Source organism: Callorhinus ursinus, unplaced genomic scaffold (assembly GCF_003265705.2).
Source record: "Callorhinus ursinus isolate GAN/ISIS: 27379988/994484 unplaced genomic scaffold, GSC_fseal_2.0 scaffold1, whole genome shotgun sequence".
NCBI lineage: Eukaryota > Metazoa > Chordata > Mammalia > Carnivora > Otariidae > Callorhinus > Callorhinus ursinus.
The window spans coordinates 59,614,135-59,633,051 of record NW_027397063.1 but is presented as its reverse complement, the minus strand read 5'-3'; the positions used below and the strand labels follow the sequence as shown (position 1 = coordinate 59,633,051).

At 35.4% G+C, this 18,917-nt stretch overlaps 1 protein-coding gene across 2 annotated transcripts in view; it reads left to right on the top strand.

Moving 5' to 3' along the window:
• Window positions 1–18,917, top strand: part of CCDC14 (coiled-coil domain containing 14) — a 55,731-nt gene continuing 36,814 nt past the window's right edge. For both annotated transcript variants that reach the window (XM_025875432.2, XM_025875421.2), the window contains exons 1-9: window positions 1–109; window positions 6,895–6,950; window positions 7,274–7,346; window positions 7,582–7,651; window positions 7,743–7,862; window positions 8,910–9,146; window positions 9,257–9,351; window positions 10,440–10,938; window positions 12,899–13,040. In XM_025875432.2, coding sequence (XP_025731217.2) covers window positions 80–109; window positions 6,895–6,950; window positions 7,274–7,346; window positions 7,582–7,651; window positions 7,743–7,862; window positions 8,910–9,146; window positions 9,257–9,351; window positions 10,440–10,938; window positions 12,899–13,040 — 1,322 coding nt within the window. In that variant the 5' untranslated portion in view covers window positions 1–79. The remainder of the gene's footprint in view (window positions 110–6,894; window positions 6,951–7,273; window positions 7,347–7,581; window positions 7,652–7,742; window positions 7,863–8,909; window positions 9,147–9,256; window positions 9,352–10,439; window positions 10,939–12,898; window positions 13,041–18,917) is intronic.

Here is an 18,917-nt window from a genome sequence, read left to right as displayed (position 1 = left end):
CCGGGAGTCCGCGGCGGTTAATTCCTTTTATCGGGCGGGTTTACTTCCCTCCGTGTGGGCTTCTCTGAGGCTGCGAGAGATGGTCAGGTCCGGATCTCGAGCTGGCCAGGTGAGGGCTGCGGACCTGAGGCGTCCACCATGGGGGTAGAGAGGGATTGAGGGGGTTCTAGTGCCGGGAGAAGTGCAAAACTCTGAAAAAAGTAAAAACAAAGACAATGCGGCGGCATTTAAAATGCTGAGAAAGGGGAACTGGGGGGACACCCAATCTTAACATCCTAACAGCCGCTCCGTCCATAGATGTATATTCTGTTTTAATCGTAGTAGTCGCCAGAGTGCTGGCTTTGGTGTGGGGCGCGGGTTCGAGTCTAGCCTCCGCCCTGAGTGGAGGAACCTCTCCAAGGCTCAGTACATTGTCGCATCAAACCCAGGTTCTCGGCTGTTCCACCTAGTGCAGCTATTAGCTGGTCCTCCGTCACAATTGCTGGTTATTTTACCACTAGTAAAAACGGACGTCTCCCAATTAGTGCCCCGCCTTCAACCCTACCTTTCTCAAATGCATGCCCCTCGTTGTAACTAAATGATTCACTTTTCTGCTTAAAAATTGACACGAACACTTTGGTTTCAAAGTAAAAATCTCAGTTCTTTGGCCTGTCAACACAGCCGTTTTTTGATCCCACTAGTGCATTCCTTACCGGACCCCGCCTCCATTCCTGAAGTATCCAGCACTGTTCACCTGTTTGTTCTGCATGTCCTAGATGCCCCATGCCCCCTCATGCTTCCATGCCTTTGCACTTTCTTTTCTGTCCTGCTTAGAATCCTCTTCTATTCCTGGTACCTCCACTCTCCATCTCCTCCTCAGCTCGAGGACCACTTACAGAAGGCTTGCCTAGCACTCGTACATCCCCGTTGTTTGGGTGTTCCTTGCCGCCCCTTTTGTGCTCTGTGCTAACCAGAATCAAACTGCTTTTCAGGCGAGAGACATTGCCAGTATGTCTATCTCCCTTATTACACCATTTATCTCTATATCCTCAAGGCTTAGGACAGCACCTGGTGTATAGTAGATTTTCAGGTAATGAATCAACTATTTCTCACAGAGACTCACTTTCTAGAGTGATCTTACTCCTCTTTAAATATATCCACCTCTCTTTCTGTATTTTTTTTTAAATCTCCCTTCATTTATCAATTCACCTATAATGCTGTCTTCCCCATTAATGTGAATCTTACGCTTTTTTTCAAGACCTGGCTCAAAACTTTTTTTTTTTAAGATTTTATTTATTTATTTGACAGAGATTGATAGCGAGAGCAGGAACACAAGCAGGGGGAGTGGGAGAGAGAGAAGCAGGCCTCCCACCCAGCGGGGAGCCTGATATGGGGCTCAATCCCAGGGTCCTGGGATCATGACCTGAGTGGAAGGCAGACACTTAACAACTGAGCCACCTGGGTGCCCCTCAAAAGACTTTCTTCATGAGTACTTCCTGACCATCTTCACCCTTTTAGATCTCTTATGTTGAGTAAACTCAAGAGTATGTGCAGTCAGAAAGGGGGGAAAAACATGGTTTTTGTAATCCTGGTCACCTACAGATTCAGATTCCCAGTCTGCCACTACTGTGGTAGTGACATTAAGCAAAGTACTTTTTACTTCTCCAAGTCTCCTTTCCCTTAGCTATAAAATAGGTGTAAATAGGTATCATTCTGCCTCAAAGAATTGGGGAGATTAAATGAGAGAACCTGGTAAAACATCTGTTTCACTCTTGGCGTAAATATGCAACAAAATTTGGTCCCCTTAAAAACAGTTTACAACCATCTTAACGATAAGAATAGCTAACATTTAGGTAGCACTTGTGTGACAGATGCTACTCTTAAGTATTTTTACATAGTACACATAATTCATTTAATATTCATAATAGCCTTATGAGGTAGATACTATTATCATTTCCATTTTATAGATGAGGAAAGTGAGGAACGAAGAGTTCAAATAATTTTCCTGTAGTTACAAAACTCATTAGCAGTGCAGCAGGATTCAGACCTACAAAGCTGCTGCCAGAGTCCATTCTTTTAAACATTACACTATATTTAATCAGATGTATGACTTTGAACAAGCCTCCTTTCTGAAATTTGGGTTCCTACTTCACAGAAATAATAAATCATGGGGTGTGGATTAAATGGAAATGAAAGACTTTGGGATACTCTAAATTATTCTACAAATGTAATTTTATCTTGTACTTGTTGGTAGGAGATATAACTTGTAAGAAAAGCTTATATTTTTCTCAAATAGCAAAGAAAAATAGTTTAATGATAATACCCAGTGGTAGTAAATGTGAGATAAAACAAAATGATTGTCTCATGCGTTGTGATTTGAGGCACTCCTTTTGGAGAGTATTTTTGTAATTTGTGTCAAGGGCTATTAAATGAATAATGGCCTTTCACCAAATAAATAAGCTTTTAATCCTGACTATGAAAAGGCTTTTTTCTGTATATTGGGAGGTTTATGTCAGGCTTGTTTTTCAATTGTGAAAAATATGAAGCAAACCTAGGACATGTTATATTACTTCCACTCAAAGAAATACTATACAACCATTAAAAGAAAATTTGAAGGTATGCTAATATGGAAACAGATTTAAAAATAAAACCATAAGATTTACTTTTTTGTAACTAGCTAGGCATTATGACTAAGTAAATAATTGATATGAAAAAAGATTAGAAGTCCCAGTAGCAATATCTAATGCCTAGATCTTGGTTTCTAAATACCATTGTCCACTAAAAGGCACCATGACTTCATGGAGGAATGGTCAACTCCACAGCTGAAGCAGGAAAATTATAAGATGAGCCTGGATACATCAAAATAAAAAGCATCTGCAGAGTAAAGGAAACAACAGAGTGAAAAGGCAACTTAGGGAGTGGAAAAAAAGATTTGTAAACCCTCTGTTTACTAAAGGGTTAATATTCAAAATATATCAGGAACTCCTACAGCTCAATAGCAAAAAACCAAATAACCTGATTAAAAAATGAGCAAAGGACTTGAATAGACATTTCTCCAAAGAAGATGTATAAAAGGCCAGTAAGCACATGAAAAGATGTTCAACATTACTAGTCATTAGGGAAATGCAAATCAAAACCACAGTGAGATAACACCTCACACCTTTTAGGATGGCAGTTCTCATTGGCAAGGATATGGAGAAATTGGAACCCTTATAAACTGTTGGTGAAAATGTAAAATGGTGCAGCTGCTATAAAAAATAGCATAACATTTCCTCAGAAAGTTAAAAATAGACCTCTTATACGATCTAGAAATTCTACTCCGGGGTTTTTATACAAAAGAATACGATTTTAAGGAGATATTTGCACTTCTGTGTTCATTGCAGCATTATTCACAGTAGCCAAGATGTGGAAGGAACCTAAATGTCTACTGATGGATGAATGGATAAAAAAAAATGTGCTATATACACACAGTAGAATATTATTCAGCCTTAAAAAAGGAAAAATCCTGCCATATGCAACAGGGATGAACCTTAAGGATATTATGCTAAGTGAAATAAGCCAGTCAAAAGGACAGATACTGCATTATTCCATTTATATAAGGGATCTAAGATAGTCATAATCCATAGAAGCAGAGAGCAGAATGGCAGATGCCAGAGGCTGGAGGTGGGGGGATTTGGGGAGTTGCTATTCAATGGATATAAAGTTTCAGTTATGCAGGATAAATAAGTTCTAGAGATCTGCTGTACAACATCATACATGTAGTTAACTATATGGTATTGTGCACTTAAAAATTTGTGAAGAAAGGAGAACTCATGTTAAGTGTTCTTACTACAATGAAAAAACAAAACCAAAGGATGAGCCCAGAGCACCTTGTTGCAGAAAGTAAGGAATTACTCAAAAAATAGTGGGGACCTATTAAAATGACACAAGAGCCAGTTTGAAAAGACTACCACTGACAGAATCTGGGACAATGGAGCATCAAAATATTTTAAATAATGATGATAATGGATCATAATCCATTGAATAAAATAAGAATGAGTCCATACTAACAAACAAGGAAAAGTGCTTACCTAGAGTTGAATGCCAACTAATAAATGTAGAAGGAATGATGTAAGTTAGACAAGTCACCCTTTCACAAACAAGTGGATTAAGGCAAGAATCATCAATGGGTGCTAAAACTACTGGGTGAAAGTCTAATGAATAGGAAGTCTGCATAATCTCAAAGTATCTGCCCATTAAATGCTTAATACAAAGGTAAAAATAGTAACCTTACAGTGAAAAACCTGGCAGACACCATCTTAAATAATCAAAGTTTACATCATCTGTAATGGGAAAATTGATACCATGTGCTTACTCACATTAAGACAGACAAAACTTACCTTTTGTGGTATTTCTGCCAAAAATGTACAACCTCAATCTAATCATGAGGGAAAATCAGACAAGTCTAAATGTCCGGAGGGACATTCTACAACATAACTGGCTTGTATTTTTAATATGTGAAGCTTATAAAAGACAGTGATAACCTGAGGAACTATTCCAGATTAAAGGGGACTAGTGAGGTGTGACAATTCAATGCAACATATGATCCTGGCATTGCACATGTACTAGCATTATTTTTTATAAAGGACAGTATTGGAATAATCAGCAAAATGTGAATAAGGTCTGTAATTTATAATACAGTATCAATGTTGATTTCCTGGTTTTGATAATTATACTGTGGTTATATAAGTGACCATGTTCTTGGGAAATATTTAGGAATAAGTATTTAATATCATACCTGCAACTTATCCTGAAATGGTTCAGAAAAACAATAATACTATTTATATATATTTTTTTGTACTGTATATATTGTGTTAATATATATATTTTGAGAGAACATGGAAGATACAGTGAAATATCAACAGTTGGGGAATCTGGGTAAAGGTATACAGAAATTCTTTGTACTGTTATTTCAAAATAAAAATTACAAAAAAAAGTTTTGATGGAGATGTGCCATTATTATAGCTACTGTTGCTTTTATCCTGGGTAATTTTCATTACCTTGTTTTCTGTAATATAACCTCATGTATATTTTTTAGAGAAATATTGTGTTATTCTACAATTATGCCATGTGTTTACCTCTGTATACTTTTTTAAAAATTTTGAAATAAAATAATTGTGGTAGGTGTTTTTGGACTTGGTCCAGAACATAGCAGCGCCATGGTTTGGAATTTTATTATGATTCTGGCCAGAACACCAACATATGTATGTACCAATGGGAAAGACCCTACGGATGTCATGCAGGGACCAGCAGAGCAACACCACATAGGGTCTTATTTCCTACGGTGTTGGTTCTCATTGCTGGCCTTATGACTCCATGATATCCCAAGTTATCTCAAGGAGAAGTGTAACTCTATTAACCCAATTTTTAAAATGTGCTCTCAGTTGCATATAATTCCAGATAGTTTAATAGTTACTGCTGAAAGCTTTCTTGGGAGGAAATATGTAACATGTCAAGAGAAACCATAAATGTTAACTGCCAACAGTGGTGACTACTTCTCAACGGTGAAATGAGGGAGTGAGTAGGGAATTTAACTTGTCTTTTAAAAATTCTATTTTAGGGACACCTGGGTGGCTCAGTCAGTTAAGCGTCTGCCTTCAGCCAGGTCATGATCCCAGGGTCCTGGGATCGAGCCCTGCATTGGGCTCCTTGCTCAGCGGGGACCCTGCTCTCCCTCTGCCTGTCACTCCCCCTACTTGTACTCGCTCGCTCTCTTTCTGGCAAATAAATAAAATCCTTTTTAAATTATATTTTAAATAGAGATTATAGTTACCTGTTATTAAGATGTAAGAAGGTATACCATAGAAAGTCTCCCTTCTTGCTCTGTCCCCCAGATTCTCATTTTCTCTCCCCAGAGGCAAACACAATGAACTTTTACTTGCCTAACTTTCAAGATATTGGATGCACGTTAAAGCAAGTGCATTTTTTTCTTGTACACAAAAGTAGCCCACTTATTTTACTTTTAATAATTAACAAATAGTTCAAATTGTTATATTTAAAAATAAAATTGTTTTAAAAAATATTGTCATATGAGTTTGAGAAGAAACTAAGAGTGAAATGTAGATAACAAGTTTTCATGGGTTGGTCTTGTCAGGCATTCTAAATAATGTGGATAAATAGAATCAGAGTTATGAACTCTATGCTACATGTTGAATTAACTTTATGTTTTGAAGACTTGGGGAGTGTAGGACATGCTCAGATTGAATATAGTCCAAACTTAACTCTATTAGATACTTCTGGTTAAAATAATACTTCAATTTCATTTTCAGCTTACACAGATACAAGGAACAAATATATGTGCTGTTTGCTTGACATTTTATGTAGAACAAACTATTAGTAAGAGTTCAATTGTAATTATGGATTTATAGGATATATCACATTTATAAAAAATTAACAACATGCTATATACATCAAATAGAATATTATTCAGCCTTAAAAAGGAAGGAAATTTTGACACTTGCTACAAGACATTAGGTGAAGTGAAATAAGCTAGTCACAAAAGGAAAAATACTGTATGATTCCACTTATATGAGCTTCCTAGAGAGGTGAAATTCATAGAGACAGAAATTAGAAGGGTGGTTGCCCAGGGCTGGGGACAAGAGTGGGTGGGAAGTTAATGTTTAATGGGTATAGAATTTCAGTTTGGCAAGATGAGAAGATTCTGGAGATGGGTGGTAGTGTTGGTTACACAGTGTGATTATATTTAATGTCATGGAACTGTACACTAAAAAATGGCTACAATGGTAAATTTTATGTCATGTTTTTACCACAAAAAGAAAGGAAACAACATTTCAGGTTATGTCAAAAGACAGCCTACTGAGAATATAATAGAACAATATTTGTATATTTACTATAATATAATGCATTATATCATAGGTGTTATCTTCAGGAAAACACACCGGACCTGCTAAATTAACAAATGGAAAGAAAGGGTAAGTACTTAAAGAAGTTTACAACTTCAGAAAATCTCAAGAAACTTTTCAGGTCTTTGGGCTGCACTAAATTTTGCCTGCCCCAGGAAACTAGATGGGTCTCTACCTTCACAGACTCTGGGGAGGAACCTTCCATATCTACTCATGTGGATCATTCTAGTGTTTAACAGTCCTTAAAGTCATTATAAAATCCTATATAAGTCCATTTTATGGACAAGCTCTCTTATCCAACCTTTGCTGGGAAGAAAATGACTACTTATTAATATATTTTGGAAAAAAAGTTTTGTAGTATTTGTGAAAATATTAATGAACTTGTTTTCTAGGACCCATTTAAGAAAGATATCACGTTTTAATGCAGATTCTGGCTATGCTATCCATTCTGATTCAGAAAGTCAGGTAAGATTAAACTGAGGAGATACAATATACATTATTATAATTAATTTTCAGGTTAAAAACTAAGAACTGGGAATAAAAATTCAGAGGTAAAGTATTGAAGGCTTTTTGCTTTAAAATATTTCTACCAATAATAAATTGCTTCTGAAGAAAGAAATTTTAAAACTACATAATTTGTTTTTTTTTCCTCTGCACTAAAATTTTGCCTATGCATTTCTAAATGGCTTTCTCCTTACAGACTGAAACTGTACAAGGGCTTGATGGTTGTGCTTCTTTGCTGCAGGACATTTTGAGAAATGAAGATTCAGGTTTTTCAATTTTTTAAATACCTCTTTGCCAATCACCTTTTCTCAAATAATTCTCTTAATGCAAATGAATTTTTGTTTTAATTATTAATAGGTTCAGAAATAGCATATTCCGAAAATAGATATAATCCCAGATTCTTAGAAGGCAAAAGATTTGGAGCTAAAAAGAAAGGACATGAAAAACATGTTCCTTCAGGAGTCCGGAAGGAAATTTGTAAGTATTTTTTTCTCTTTTTTGTTTAAATATGATCTTTGGGGCTTCTGGCTGACACAGTCAGTGCAGTGTGTGACTCTTGATCTTGGGATTGTGAGTTCGAGCCCATGTTGGGTGTAGAGATTACTTTAAAAGTAAATAAAATCTTAAAATATATATATATATAATCTTTAATTCTGAGGGTTTTGATAAATTATTGGGCGTATGCAGTTGGTCTTTCATTTTAATATGTGGGTTATTCAGGCGTGTATGTGTGTGTTTATTTATGCTTCTCTTTCTCTATTCTGCTTCTAACTACTGGCTAGTTACTTTGTTTACCATCACTTTCTCAAGAAGAAGAGTAGAAAAAGTGACAGACTGGGTTTTGTAGACGAAAAGGTTCAAACTCAGAATGACATTTATGAGGTATATATAGAGTTATCTTTGTTCTCCTTGCCACTTAATTCCATAAGTAACCACAAATTGGTTGTGTTTCATGCGCATACTTATAGATACTAATTGTCTTAAAGTCATTTTATGTGTATATATTGTAAGTAGGTTTATTACTCAACTTTAAATGCCAGGTTTAAGATTTTGTCAAGGGCCCAGTGTGTAGATTAAGTACACTTTTATTCTTGCTCTCAAAGCTCTTGATTTTTTTTTTAACGGTCCAGGTATCAAAATTGTAACAGTTTCCTGTCTCTCTTATTCTATTTTCCACTGAGAGCATGAACTGGACAAGAAGCAAGGTGAATGAGTTTTGTTAGATTTTAGAAATAACACCCATAAAGAGGGGTCTTGTAATTGTAGGAGAGAGTTTATAGATACCATTTAATAGAGATTTTAAAGATGTGGTAAAAATAATTTTTGACTGGAGAACGTACACAATTCATTAACTACTTTTAAAAGAGAATTTGAGGTGATTTTCTTTAGGGGGTGATAGTGGTAAAGCCCTTCTATAAAGTAGATGGTAAATTGAGCTATTTCTGAGAGTCTTTTCTTCCCTAATATTTTATGGTAATTAAAGAATCATATTTCAAGAATTTGTTTTCCCTTCTTCCGTATTAGTATCTTCAGATAATAAGAAACATATACCTAATGAAGCTTCTGCTGGAAGTGAGAGAGACTCATCAGATATACCACAAAATTGGTCATTGCAAGATCACTATAGAATGTATTCACCCATAATATACCAAGCCCTCTGTGAGCATGTGCAGACTCAAATGTCACTGATGAATAACTTGGCTTCAAAGAACAACCCTAATGGAATTCCTACTGTACCTTGCCAGACCATGTCTGATTCTGGTTAGTATGAATGATATTTTAAAAAGCATGAATATAAACTCTAATTAAGTTGCCTACTTATTGTAAAAGCATTATGAGATGTGATAACTTTTTGTCCTCTTACCTTTTAGAATCTCAGGCAACTCTACATTCTAGTTATGGCTTATCTACCTCCACCCCAGTCCAGTTACCACAGCATCCATCCTGCCCTCCAATGGTTCATTCTGTGGGTACAGTTTATACATTATACAAGTAATTATTTGCTTTGAGAAATCATCACCTTAAGAGAAAAAATTGAGTTTACTGATTGATAATGCATTATTTTTTCAAATTATTTTTTACTAGAAAAGTTTTACCCATTCATTAAGGATAATGGTAAGGGTGGGGGTCGGAGGAAAGAGATCATCAGAAAAAAGAAATCACCCATACCTACCAATTAAGCACATTTGCTGTTAACATATTGATAGAGTGCTTGCCAATCATTTAATTCTCTGGTTTTGTTTTCTGGTTTTTATTTAAGTTTGCTTTCTTTTAAAAATATAGTCATAAGGGCACTGGGGTGGCTCAGTTGGTTAAGCACCTGCCTTCAGCTCAGGTTATGATCCCACGGTCCTGGGATCTTGCCCCATGTGGGGCTTCCTGCTCAGTAGGGAGTCTGCTTCTCCCTCTCCCTCTGCAGCTCCCCCTGCTTGTGCTCTCTCTCTCTCTCTGTCAAATAAATAAATAAAATCTTTAAATATATATATATAGTTATAATTAAATTATACAGTTTTATATACTACCTTTTCTACTTAGCATTTTATTGTAAACATGTTTCTCAACATACCTTTTGTAAATTTTTAATATGTTAATACTCTATTTAGTGGATATACTATAGTCCACGTAACTACTCCCCTCTGGTAGGACATTTAAGTAACAGTTTTTTACTACCATAACGTTTCTGTAAACATATTTGTGCAAAAGCTTTTTGTATGTTTGAGCTTATTTTCTTGCAATGCAATTTCCCAAAGTGGAAGTTTGTTTTAGTCCCAAGGTGGACTGATTTTTGATGCCTTTAAACCGTGTGAGAGATTTGCAAACAGTTTATTTTAGCCATGGCTTTATAATGTTCCCATATTGCAGAGTGAACTAATTAATAAGCTTTAAAAAACTAGAACATTGTACTCAAGGGAAATCCAGCTTACTCACTGGTAAGCTATAACTCCATCCTGCAAAAGTCATTTTCTAATATTTCTGGTTTGAGTTTATTATAGTTAATGCCTACAAGTCAATGCTTATATTTTTGAAGGCTTAACTTGTTTTTTCTATCTGTAGGAGGTTCAGACTGATGGTGACAACCAGTTTGCATCACAAAGTAAAACAGTTTCTGTGAACTGTACTGATGTTCTACAGAATTCCTTCAGTACTGGTCTTGGCGTTCCATGTAGCCTGCCTAAAACAGACAAACCAACTGTTCCACCATTTCAGCAGCTGGGTCTTATTAATGGAATTCTGCCACAGCAAGGAGTTCCTAAGGAACCAGACCTACTAAAGTGTTTTCAAACATACATGAATCTCTTGCATTCTCATCCGGACAGTCAGATTCGCCAAAGCCCCACTCTGTTGCCACCAGCTTTCCTGTCCAGTAATGAAGACAAATGTGCCAAAGAACAAATTGGAGAAGTCACAAGTGAAGGAAAGGATTTAAACATACACATGCGAGATTCAAGAATAAAGGATGTGCAGAAGGCAAAAAATGTGAACCAGAGTGCCGAAAAAGCCAGAACTATAAAGTATTTATTGGGAGAGCTCAAGGCCCTGCTAGCAGAGCAAGGTATATGAGCACATTTAAAATAATTTTCTGTAGCGGGGTGTTAATGCTAAACAGCAGTGTCATATTATTTAGTCATCATTTATATTTAGAATAGTCGACATGGCGTTTGTGGTATTTTCCACAGAAATATGTCTTGAGCTAATAAGGAAGTGAGTTCTGCCTATTTTATTGTTACTTTTTAGGTTTTGATCTCTTGTTTCCTGTGGATTTGAAATGTACAAGAGAATATTGAACAGTCTTTTACTTGCAAGTGTGTATTCATTCTGCTTGATTCAAAAGGACCTTGAAAAGATTCAACCAAAGAGAATTTATAGCCATAAACTTTTAGGGGTTAGAAGAGCCCTAAAGATGATTAACTCCCTAGACTAGACTGGTGATTTTTCCTGTTTTAAAAAGATGCAGAGATTTTCTTCCCATCATTTCTTTAATAACCAGGTGTTATAACATTTAACAAATCTGACTTTGAGAAGTAATCCAAACCTTTTAATGCCGTTTTCAGTTTACTTTTGGGTTTTTTTTTTTAATTAAATCAAGAAAAATGTCTTAGGTGGAGTTATGAGATATTTGAGCCAAGTCATATTTATTTGTTTTCATTATGTGTATATGCTAAATAATAGCTTTCACTTGGAGTGAGTTACAGATTTGTCATCTTAGAAACCATAGAAACCACAGTAATTGATTATGGCAGCACTGACTGAATACCTAATATTTGCAGATTGACAAAAAGAGATTCCAAATCTTAAAATGTGTTATAGGAACATAGCACTATTAATCTGAAGGCTTAATATATTAAAATCTCCGTGTTTTCAGACCTTTAGTTTATTACTCTTCTCTTAACCAAATAATCACGGTAAGAATAATAATAAGAGTAACAATATTGTCATTTATTGAGTATTTACCATGTGCTTGGCACTGTGCTGAGTGTTTTATATGCATTATCTCATTTAATCCTCACAACAATTCCATGAGGTATTGGTATCTCTATTTAACTATCAAGAAATCTAGACTTTGGGAAGTTAAGTAATTTGACTAAAGTTCCATTGCTAGAAAATGGTGGAGCCCAGGTCTCTGCCTCCAATGCTTATGAGCAAAACCACTCTACAAAGGATTGGTAGGGAACTTCTCAGCAGTTGGTCACAGATGTTCACTGTGTACGTGTACTTTATTTACATCAGGGTGTTAAAATACCCGTGGGATTGAGTAAAGTGTTGTAATTTAGAGTATACTTTCTACCTCTTTTGGGTATAAGAAAGTAAATATAATTATTAAATGTTTTTAGTCCACAGAAAATTTGAATGGAAATGAAGGGGCAATTATAAAAGGACAAAAGATCTAAAATCCACCTTCTCCCTGTGTCTGTTTGCCACCTCTTAAACCATCCACTTCCCGAAATTAATAGCAAAAATGGTACTGCTTCTGATGTGGACACCAAATTAGGTGTGGCTAGTTGTTTTAAATCTGCTTTATAAAATTAAATAATAAAACCTTATCAGAGTAGATCCTCCCTCAATATTTTGCCAAATTGAATCACCTAAAGTGAATTATTTGCTTATGCCAGGATCAAAAGTTGTGTTGTAAATGTTATTACTGTAATCAATTTTAGGAAACCCTTCAGCAGTGATAGGAGTCCAATAGTCCTTTGGGATTGTGAGCTAGGAGATATGTCAGCTGTCTTCCTACTAGACTCTAACTGAAAAAAATCACTAATAATCCTAGGATAGAAAATTAATCTTTAGTTCACTGAATTTAATTTCTTTAGAATTCTTTTGAATAAGCAAATACAGGGAGCAGGAAAGAGGAAAATAGGATTTATATGCATCACAATTATAAGTAATTGAACTGTTTGTTTATAGCAAATATGTACATATCTGAAGAATTTTCTTTTTTAGTAATACACATGAATAATCATCCAAAACCAATTTACGGTATTGTTATTACTTATTTCTTCTCTCTTTTATAGAGGATTCGGAAATTCAGAGGTTGATTACAGAATTGGAGGCGTGTATATCTCTGCTTCCAGCAATAAGTGGAAACACAAATATTCAAGTTGAAATAGCACTGGCCATGCAACCACTAAGAAGTGAAAATGCTCAGTTACGCAGGTACTAATTGTTCTTTGAATATTTTTGTCATATGCAAAGATGTCCTATGGCCAGAACAAAGGTGCCAAATGAGCTATCTAGGACTCTGTAAGAAAAATAGATTTACTGTTTACTGTGTTTCTACTTTTACTTCTCCATTTCCAGCGTTCTCTAATTCCTCTTTCATTACTTCTGCTTGCTAGGACATATTTTCTCCCACCTCCTTTGCCTCCACTGTCAGTTGGTTGGTAGGGTATAGAGAGAAAAATGAAGTTCCTCAGGACATTGTCAGACTAGTCTGGGCTGTGCTGCAGTAACAAACTCTAGAATCTCAGTGGCATAGCATGGCCAAAGTTTCTTTCTCCTTCATGCCAAGACCCTCTTTCATTCTATCACTCAGGGTTTAGGTTCCCTCCATCTTATGAGGCCCCTGTCTCATAAGACATGTTTTTCAGGGAAAAGAGAACACGGACAGATCTGGCGCACCAACTCTACACACCCCAGCCCAGAAGTGATAGTCTTGCTTCTACTTCTGTTTTGTAGGCTAAAATGAGGCATAAGGCCCTGCTTAATGTAAAGCGTTGGGACATAAAATTTTCCCATACTGCCCATACACTCTGGGAGGAAAGGAGAGCCTGATAGGGGTGAACACCAGTAGCCCCACCATGCTCAGACGTAGAAAAAACTCATTTAAATTCTTAGATATTTTTTTTTTTTGGCTGTTTTAACTTATGTAGGAAATCACATATTATTAGCAATATCCTAACTTTGAATGTTTCAGTGATGGCCACCAAGGCCGCTACCGCAGGGTCTGTACTTTGCACAGAATTAGAATACATTGTCGGTGCTTCTGCGGCCCTGCAGTGTGCGTGAGCCCTGAGGGGGGTTTATGGTTGCATGAGCTGTAGACGTTGTCACAAACATTTTCAAGAAATTAGAAAGCAGTAAAATAGGATTCCTAGTTGGAGAGGAGCTTAAATTTATGGATCGGGAGACTGCAAAGGCATGACACCTAGTGAGATTTACTTGCTTAGGATTATTTCTCTGAAGATCATTAGTCTCTAAGATACTATGATATAAGATGGGATTGCTGGGCTTAAATTCTAATAGTACTGTCTTCAGTTCTGACCCATAATAGCATTGGTTTTTCAAAATAAAAAACATGTATAAATATATAATAGTAATGGTAATAGCTACTACTACTACTAACGTTTATTGAATGTTTCTAAATGTCCTATGCCTTTATATATGTCATCTCTTTAAATTCTCAGAATGTCTCCATGAGGTAGATATTATGTTATTCTCATTTACAGATGAGGAAACCAAGGCACAGAGAGGTTATGTAACTTGTCCAAAGTCACATATATAAAAAGATTCAAACTGGGTAGTTTGATTTTAGAGAACAAATTATCTTAATTTCTACATTCTGCATTGCTTCTGCTAGGAAATAGTATCTAACTTATTTTTACTTCAGGACTTCAATATTTAAGTGTATTTTGTGGAATAGCAGACTGTATACTGGAAGCTATTTGAAAGAAGCGTGTTTTTAAAGGTACGACTGTCAACTAATTGGTGTCTTTAAATAAACATACCAGAATTTAGTCTCACAATATTTCTCTTTTAATCTGTGCTCATGGGAAGTATCAGTGGTTCTTGTTTATTTCCCTTCTTTAAAACATTTTAGAATTGTTTTGGGAGCTAATTTATAAGCCACTCAGGAAAATGAGACTTACTTTATTGGTCCACTGCTTGTTTTTAATTTTTTAAAAAAGGTATTAGTTTAATGTTTAACCTTATTCTTCAGACTTGGCATGAGATCTTTCTGGCTCTATGTCCTTAGAGGACAAAGATTATATAGCGTGCTATTCCCACTGTTTACTTGACCTTCTAAAAATGAAATATCTGAAAAACAAAGAATTTGTCTTTTTAGTAGAATGAGGTTTCCAGCAGAGGGGTAGGAATTTTTGTGCCTCTTTGGTAACTTAATTTAGAAAGAATCATCCATAATTTCCATTACAAATGTAAGTTGGAATACATAGGTTCATTCAGTAGTGTTTTTCAGCATTTTTTTTTCTAAGATTTTATTTATTTTTTGACAGAGAGAGAGACAGGAAGAGAGGGAACACAAGCAGGGGCAGTGGGAGAGGTAGAAGCCGGCTTCCCGCCGAGCAGGGAGCTGATGTGGGGCTTGATCCCAGGACCCTGGGATTGTGACCTGAGCCGAAATGACTGAGCCACCCAGGTGCCCCTTTTTCAGTGTTTTCAATCAAAAAATTTTTTTTTCCTGTTTGGACATTTAGAAACTGTGTGTTTCTATTTAGCCAGAAAAGTGATCTTTCAGGACTTTCTTGGAGTTTATTGCCATCTTGTGGCTTAAAAAAAATAGCCAGGTGCAATGTTTTTGTGGCATTTGGTCATTTTTGGCATTTGGGGCTGCACAGTTTTTATTTGGGACTTCTGATAACATTCTTAACATTTAGCTTTCCTGGTCCCTACTCATGAAATGTCTCTAGTGCCCCATTCATTGTGACCACCAAAAGCCCTGGCATTCCCAAATTTCCTGCATGAGCGTTGAGAGAGTACTACTTCCAGTTAAGAACCATTGAGCTAAAGAGTTCCTTAATATGTACAGGGCAAGTTAGAATTCATGACCACTTCCTGACTATAGACTCAAATATAAGACCATTATGTCCTAACACAGAACAAAAAAATGAAATAGGAATGAGAGGGAGGAGCCAGGGGTGGCATTCAGTCTTTTGGCTTGATCATTTGACAGATGGTAACATAGTTCTTCCAGATGGAAGCTACTAAAGGAAGAATATATTGTTTATTTGTTTATTGCATGTTATTTTTGAGATAGAAGATATAGGAGAGCCAGTGAGTTAAGATTTAGACATGCCAAATTTGTCATTTAGACCATCTGGAGATATATATGGTATAAGTGGAGCACAGAACAAGATCCAGGATATAAATGAAGACTGGGGAGTTATTCACTGAACACATTTTTATTGAGCTTTTACTATAGATTTGGCACTGTTGTAGGCATTGGAGACAATGGTGATTAAAAACAAGTGATTTGTTATCAGCATGTAAGTGGTAGATTCACCAGGAAGGTATCGAGTGTGAACCCAGACAAGGGTGAAGTGCTGGGGAATAACAGCTTTTTAAAGAAAGAACATGGGGGCAGGAAGCTGTGAGAGAAACCCAAGAAGGAGCATGTAGGGAAGTGGGAGGAAAACCAGGAGAGAGAGATGTCACAAAAGCCATGGGAAGAAAGAATGTGTAGGAGAGATCTTTGCATAGCATTCAGAATAAACAAACTGACAAGAGATAAAAGGGGGTCAAGAATAAACATCACCAGATGACTTGCTCAAAGAAAACCCAAGAAAACTTGAAAAAGTATTCCATAGTTTCAAGGAAATTAAAGATAATAGAATCCTTCTTAGAAGCAGGAAAAGAGAGAATGCTGTTTAAAGGAGAAAAGACAGCAAAGGAGAAGAAAAATGAATCAGGAAAGTAAAAGCAAAACATCTTACAAAAATGAAAACAAACATGAAGTCAGGTTTTTTATATTTCGTTACGATACTTATTATATTCCATTAGAACCTAAGCAATATGAATGCTGATTTTGTTGTTTGAGGGGTTTTGCTTTTTCCCCCCAAATCTTTCTGTTTCATTTGCTACTAAATTCATAGTTCAGTGTCTCCTACCAACTTTAGCTTATTCCTCTTCCCAAACCCTTTTTAAAAAAAATTTATTTATTTTGTGATAAAATATATATGACATAATATTTATCTTTTTAACCATTTTGTAACTATACATTTGAGGGGCATTAAAGACTTTTATAATGCTGTGTTCCCATAACCACTCTCTATTCCCCCAAACTTTTTCATCCCCAGCATAAACTCTGTACCCATTAAACAGTAATTCCCTCTCTTCCCTCCCCTTAGCTTCTGATAACGTCTGTCCTCTTTTCTGTCTATGTGAATTTGTGAAGGCTGAATTTTTCTCTCTTTTGTTTGTTGCTATTATTTCCAGTGCTGAGAATTGTGCCTAACCCTCACTCTGATAAATGTTTGTTAAATGACTGAAGGCATGGTGGGTAAAGTTGAAGAAATAAAACAAAACAAAATAGAGAATAATTAAAAATTATTGTAAAGAAGATACATATGGAAGACAAAGAATGCAAAATTTGGCATAATGACTGTTCCTGATAAAGAGAACAGAACAAGTGGATTAAAGACAATGTTAAAAGATAATGTAAATAAAGGGAAATTTACTAAAAATCTGTGTCAGCAGATCAGTAGGGCATTCAGGATCCCAGGAAAATTATTAAAATGATCCACACCAAGACATAAGCTAATAAAGTCAGCACATCTTAAGGACAAAATAAAATTAACTTTTCTAGACATTCAAAATAAAAGCAAATAATGTGTAAAGAGAAAAATATCAGGCTGACCTCAGCCTTTTCACAGGAATATTCATTACCCAAAGATCATAGAACATTATTTACAAAGATCTAAGGGAAAGAAGGTATGTCCCAAGAATCTCATATGTGGCCCAGCAGTCCTTTTAGTCTAAAGGCATACTCTCAAGTGTGCAAGAACTCTTAGAAAATGCAGCACCCTTGGATTCCTTTAAAAACAACAAAAAATAATTGTTGAATGGCAAATTCTAACTAACCAAGAGTTGAAGTCAAATAAAGGGGTGGATTAGAGATAAACATCGAATCTATACATAGAACTAAGACAACTGTGGAAATTAAGGTACAGAATAGAATTTGTTATCTTGACAATAAAAATTCCAAAATCAATGTTTTTATATCCTATTTCCTTTATTTAAGGTTATTTAGGAATACTATTTTATGAAGTAGAGAAATATTTGCCTAAACTTCATTAGTTCTGATTTCAGTTGTTACTTTTCCTTCAGATAAAATCATGTAATCCTAAATTCAATACATAATAGTTTAAAATGGTATTTGTAATATTATAAAAATAGTATTTATAATAAATATTTATAATATTATAAAATAGCATTTGTAATATTATCTGTTTGGCTAATTTTTTCTCTCTGTATAGGCTTAAAAAATGTCTGAATGATATCCAGCAAGTAGTGATTATTATTTCTATTTAGTATTGTGCTGGAGGTTCTACCAGTGCAATAAAGCAAGGAAAGGGCATAAAAGCCTTTTAAAGTACAGGCTGTCATACTCACAAATGACATGATAGTCTTTGTAGAAAATCCTACAGAATCTACAAAAAAGCAACTAGAATTAATAAATGAGCTTAGCAGGGTTGCAGGATATGAGATCAATATTCAAAAGGCAATTATATTTCTATACGTTGGCAATGAACAATTTGAAGTGAAATTTAAAAACAATACTATTAATAGTAGCATCAAAAATATGATCAATTTAGAGATAAACTTGATTAAAAATGTGTAAGACCAATATACTGAAAACTATAAAACATTGCTGAGAGAAATTAAAAAGACCTGTGTAAGTGAGAGATAAACTGGATGCATAGATTATAAGACTTATTGTTGTTAAGATATTAGTTCTCCTCAAATTGATCTATAGATTCTATGTGACTCTGGGGAAAACCCAGCACCTTTTTTTTAGAAAGATTATTCTAAAATTTATATGGAAATTCAAAGAATCTAAAATAACCAAACCAAAACAACTTTGGGAAAGGAGAACAAAATTGGTACTATCCTATTTCAAGACATAAAGTTATAGTAATCAAGACAGTATGGCACTGGTATAAAGATAGACAGATATATAATTGAAACAGAATAGAGTCCAGAAATAAACTCACGTATAAAGGTAATTGATTTTTTAGGGGCACCTGGGTGGCTCAGTCGGTTAAGCATCTGCCTTCAGCTTGGGTCATAATCTCA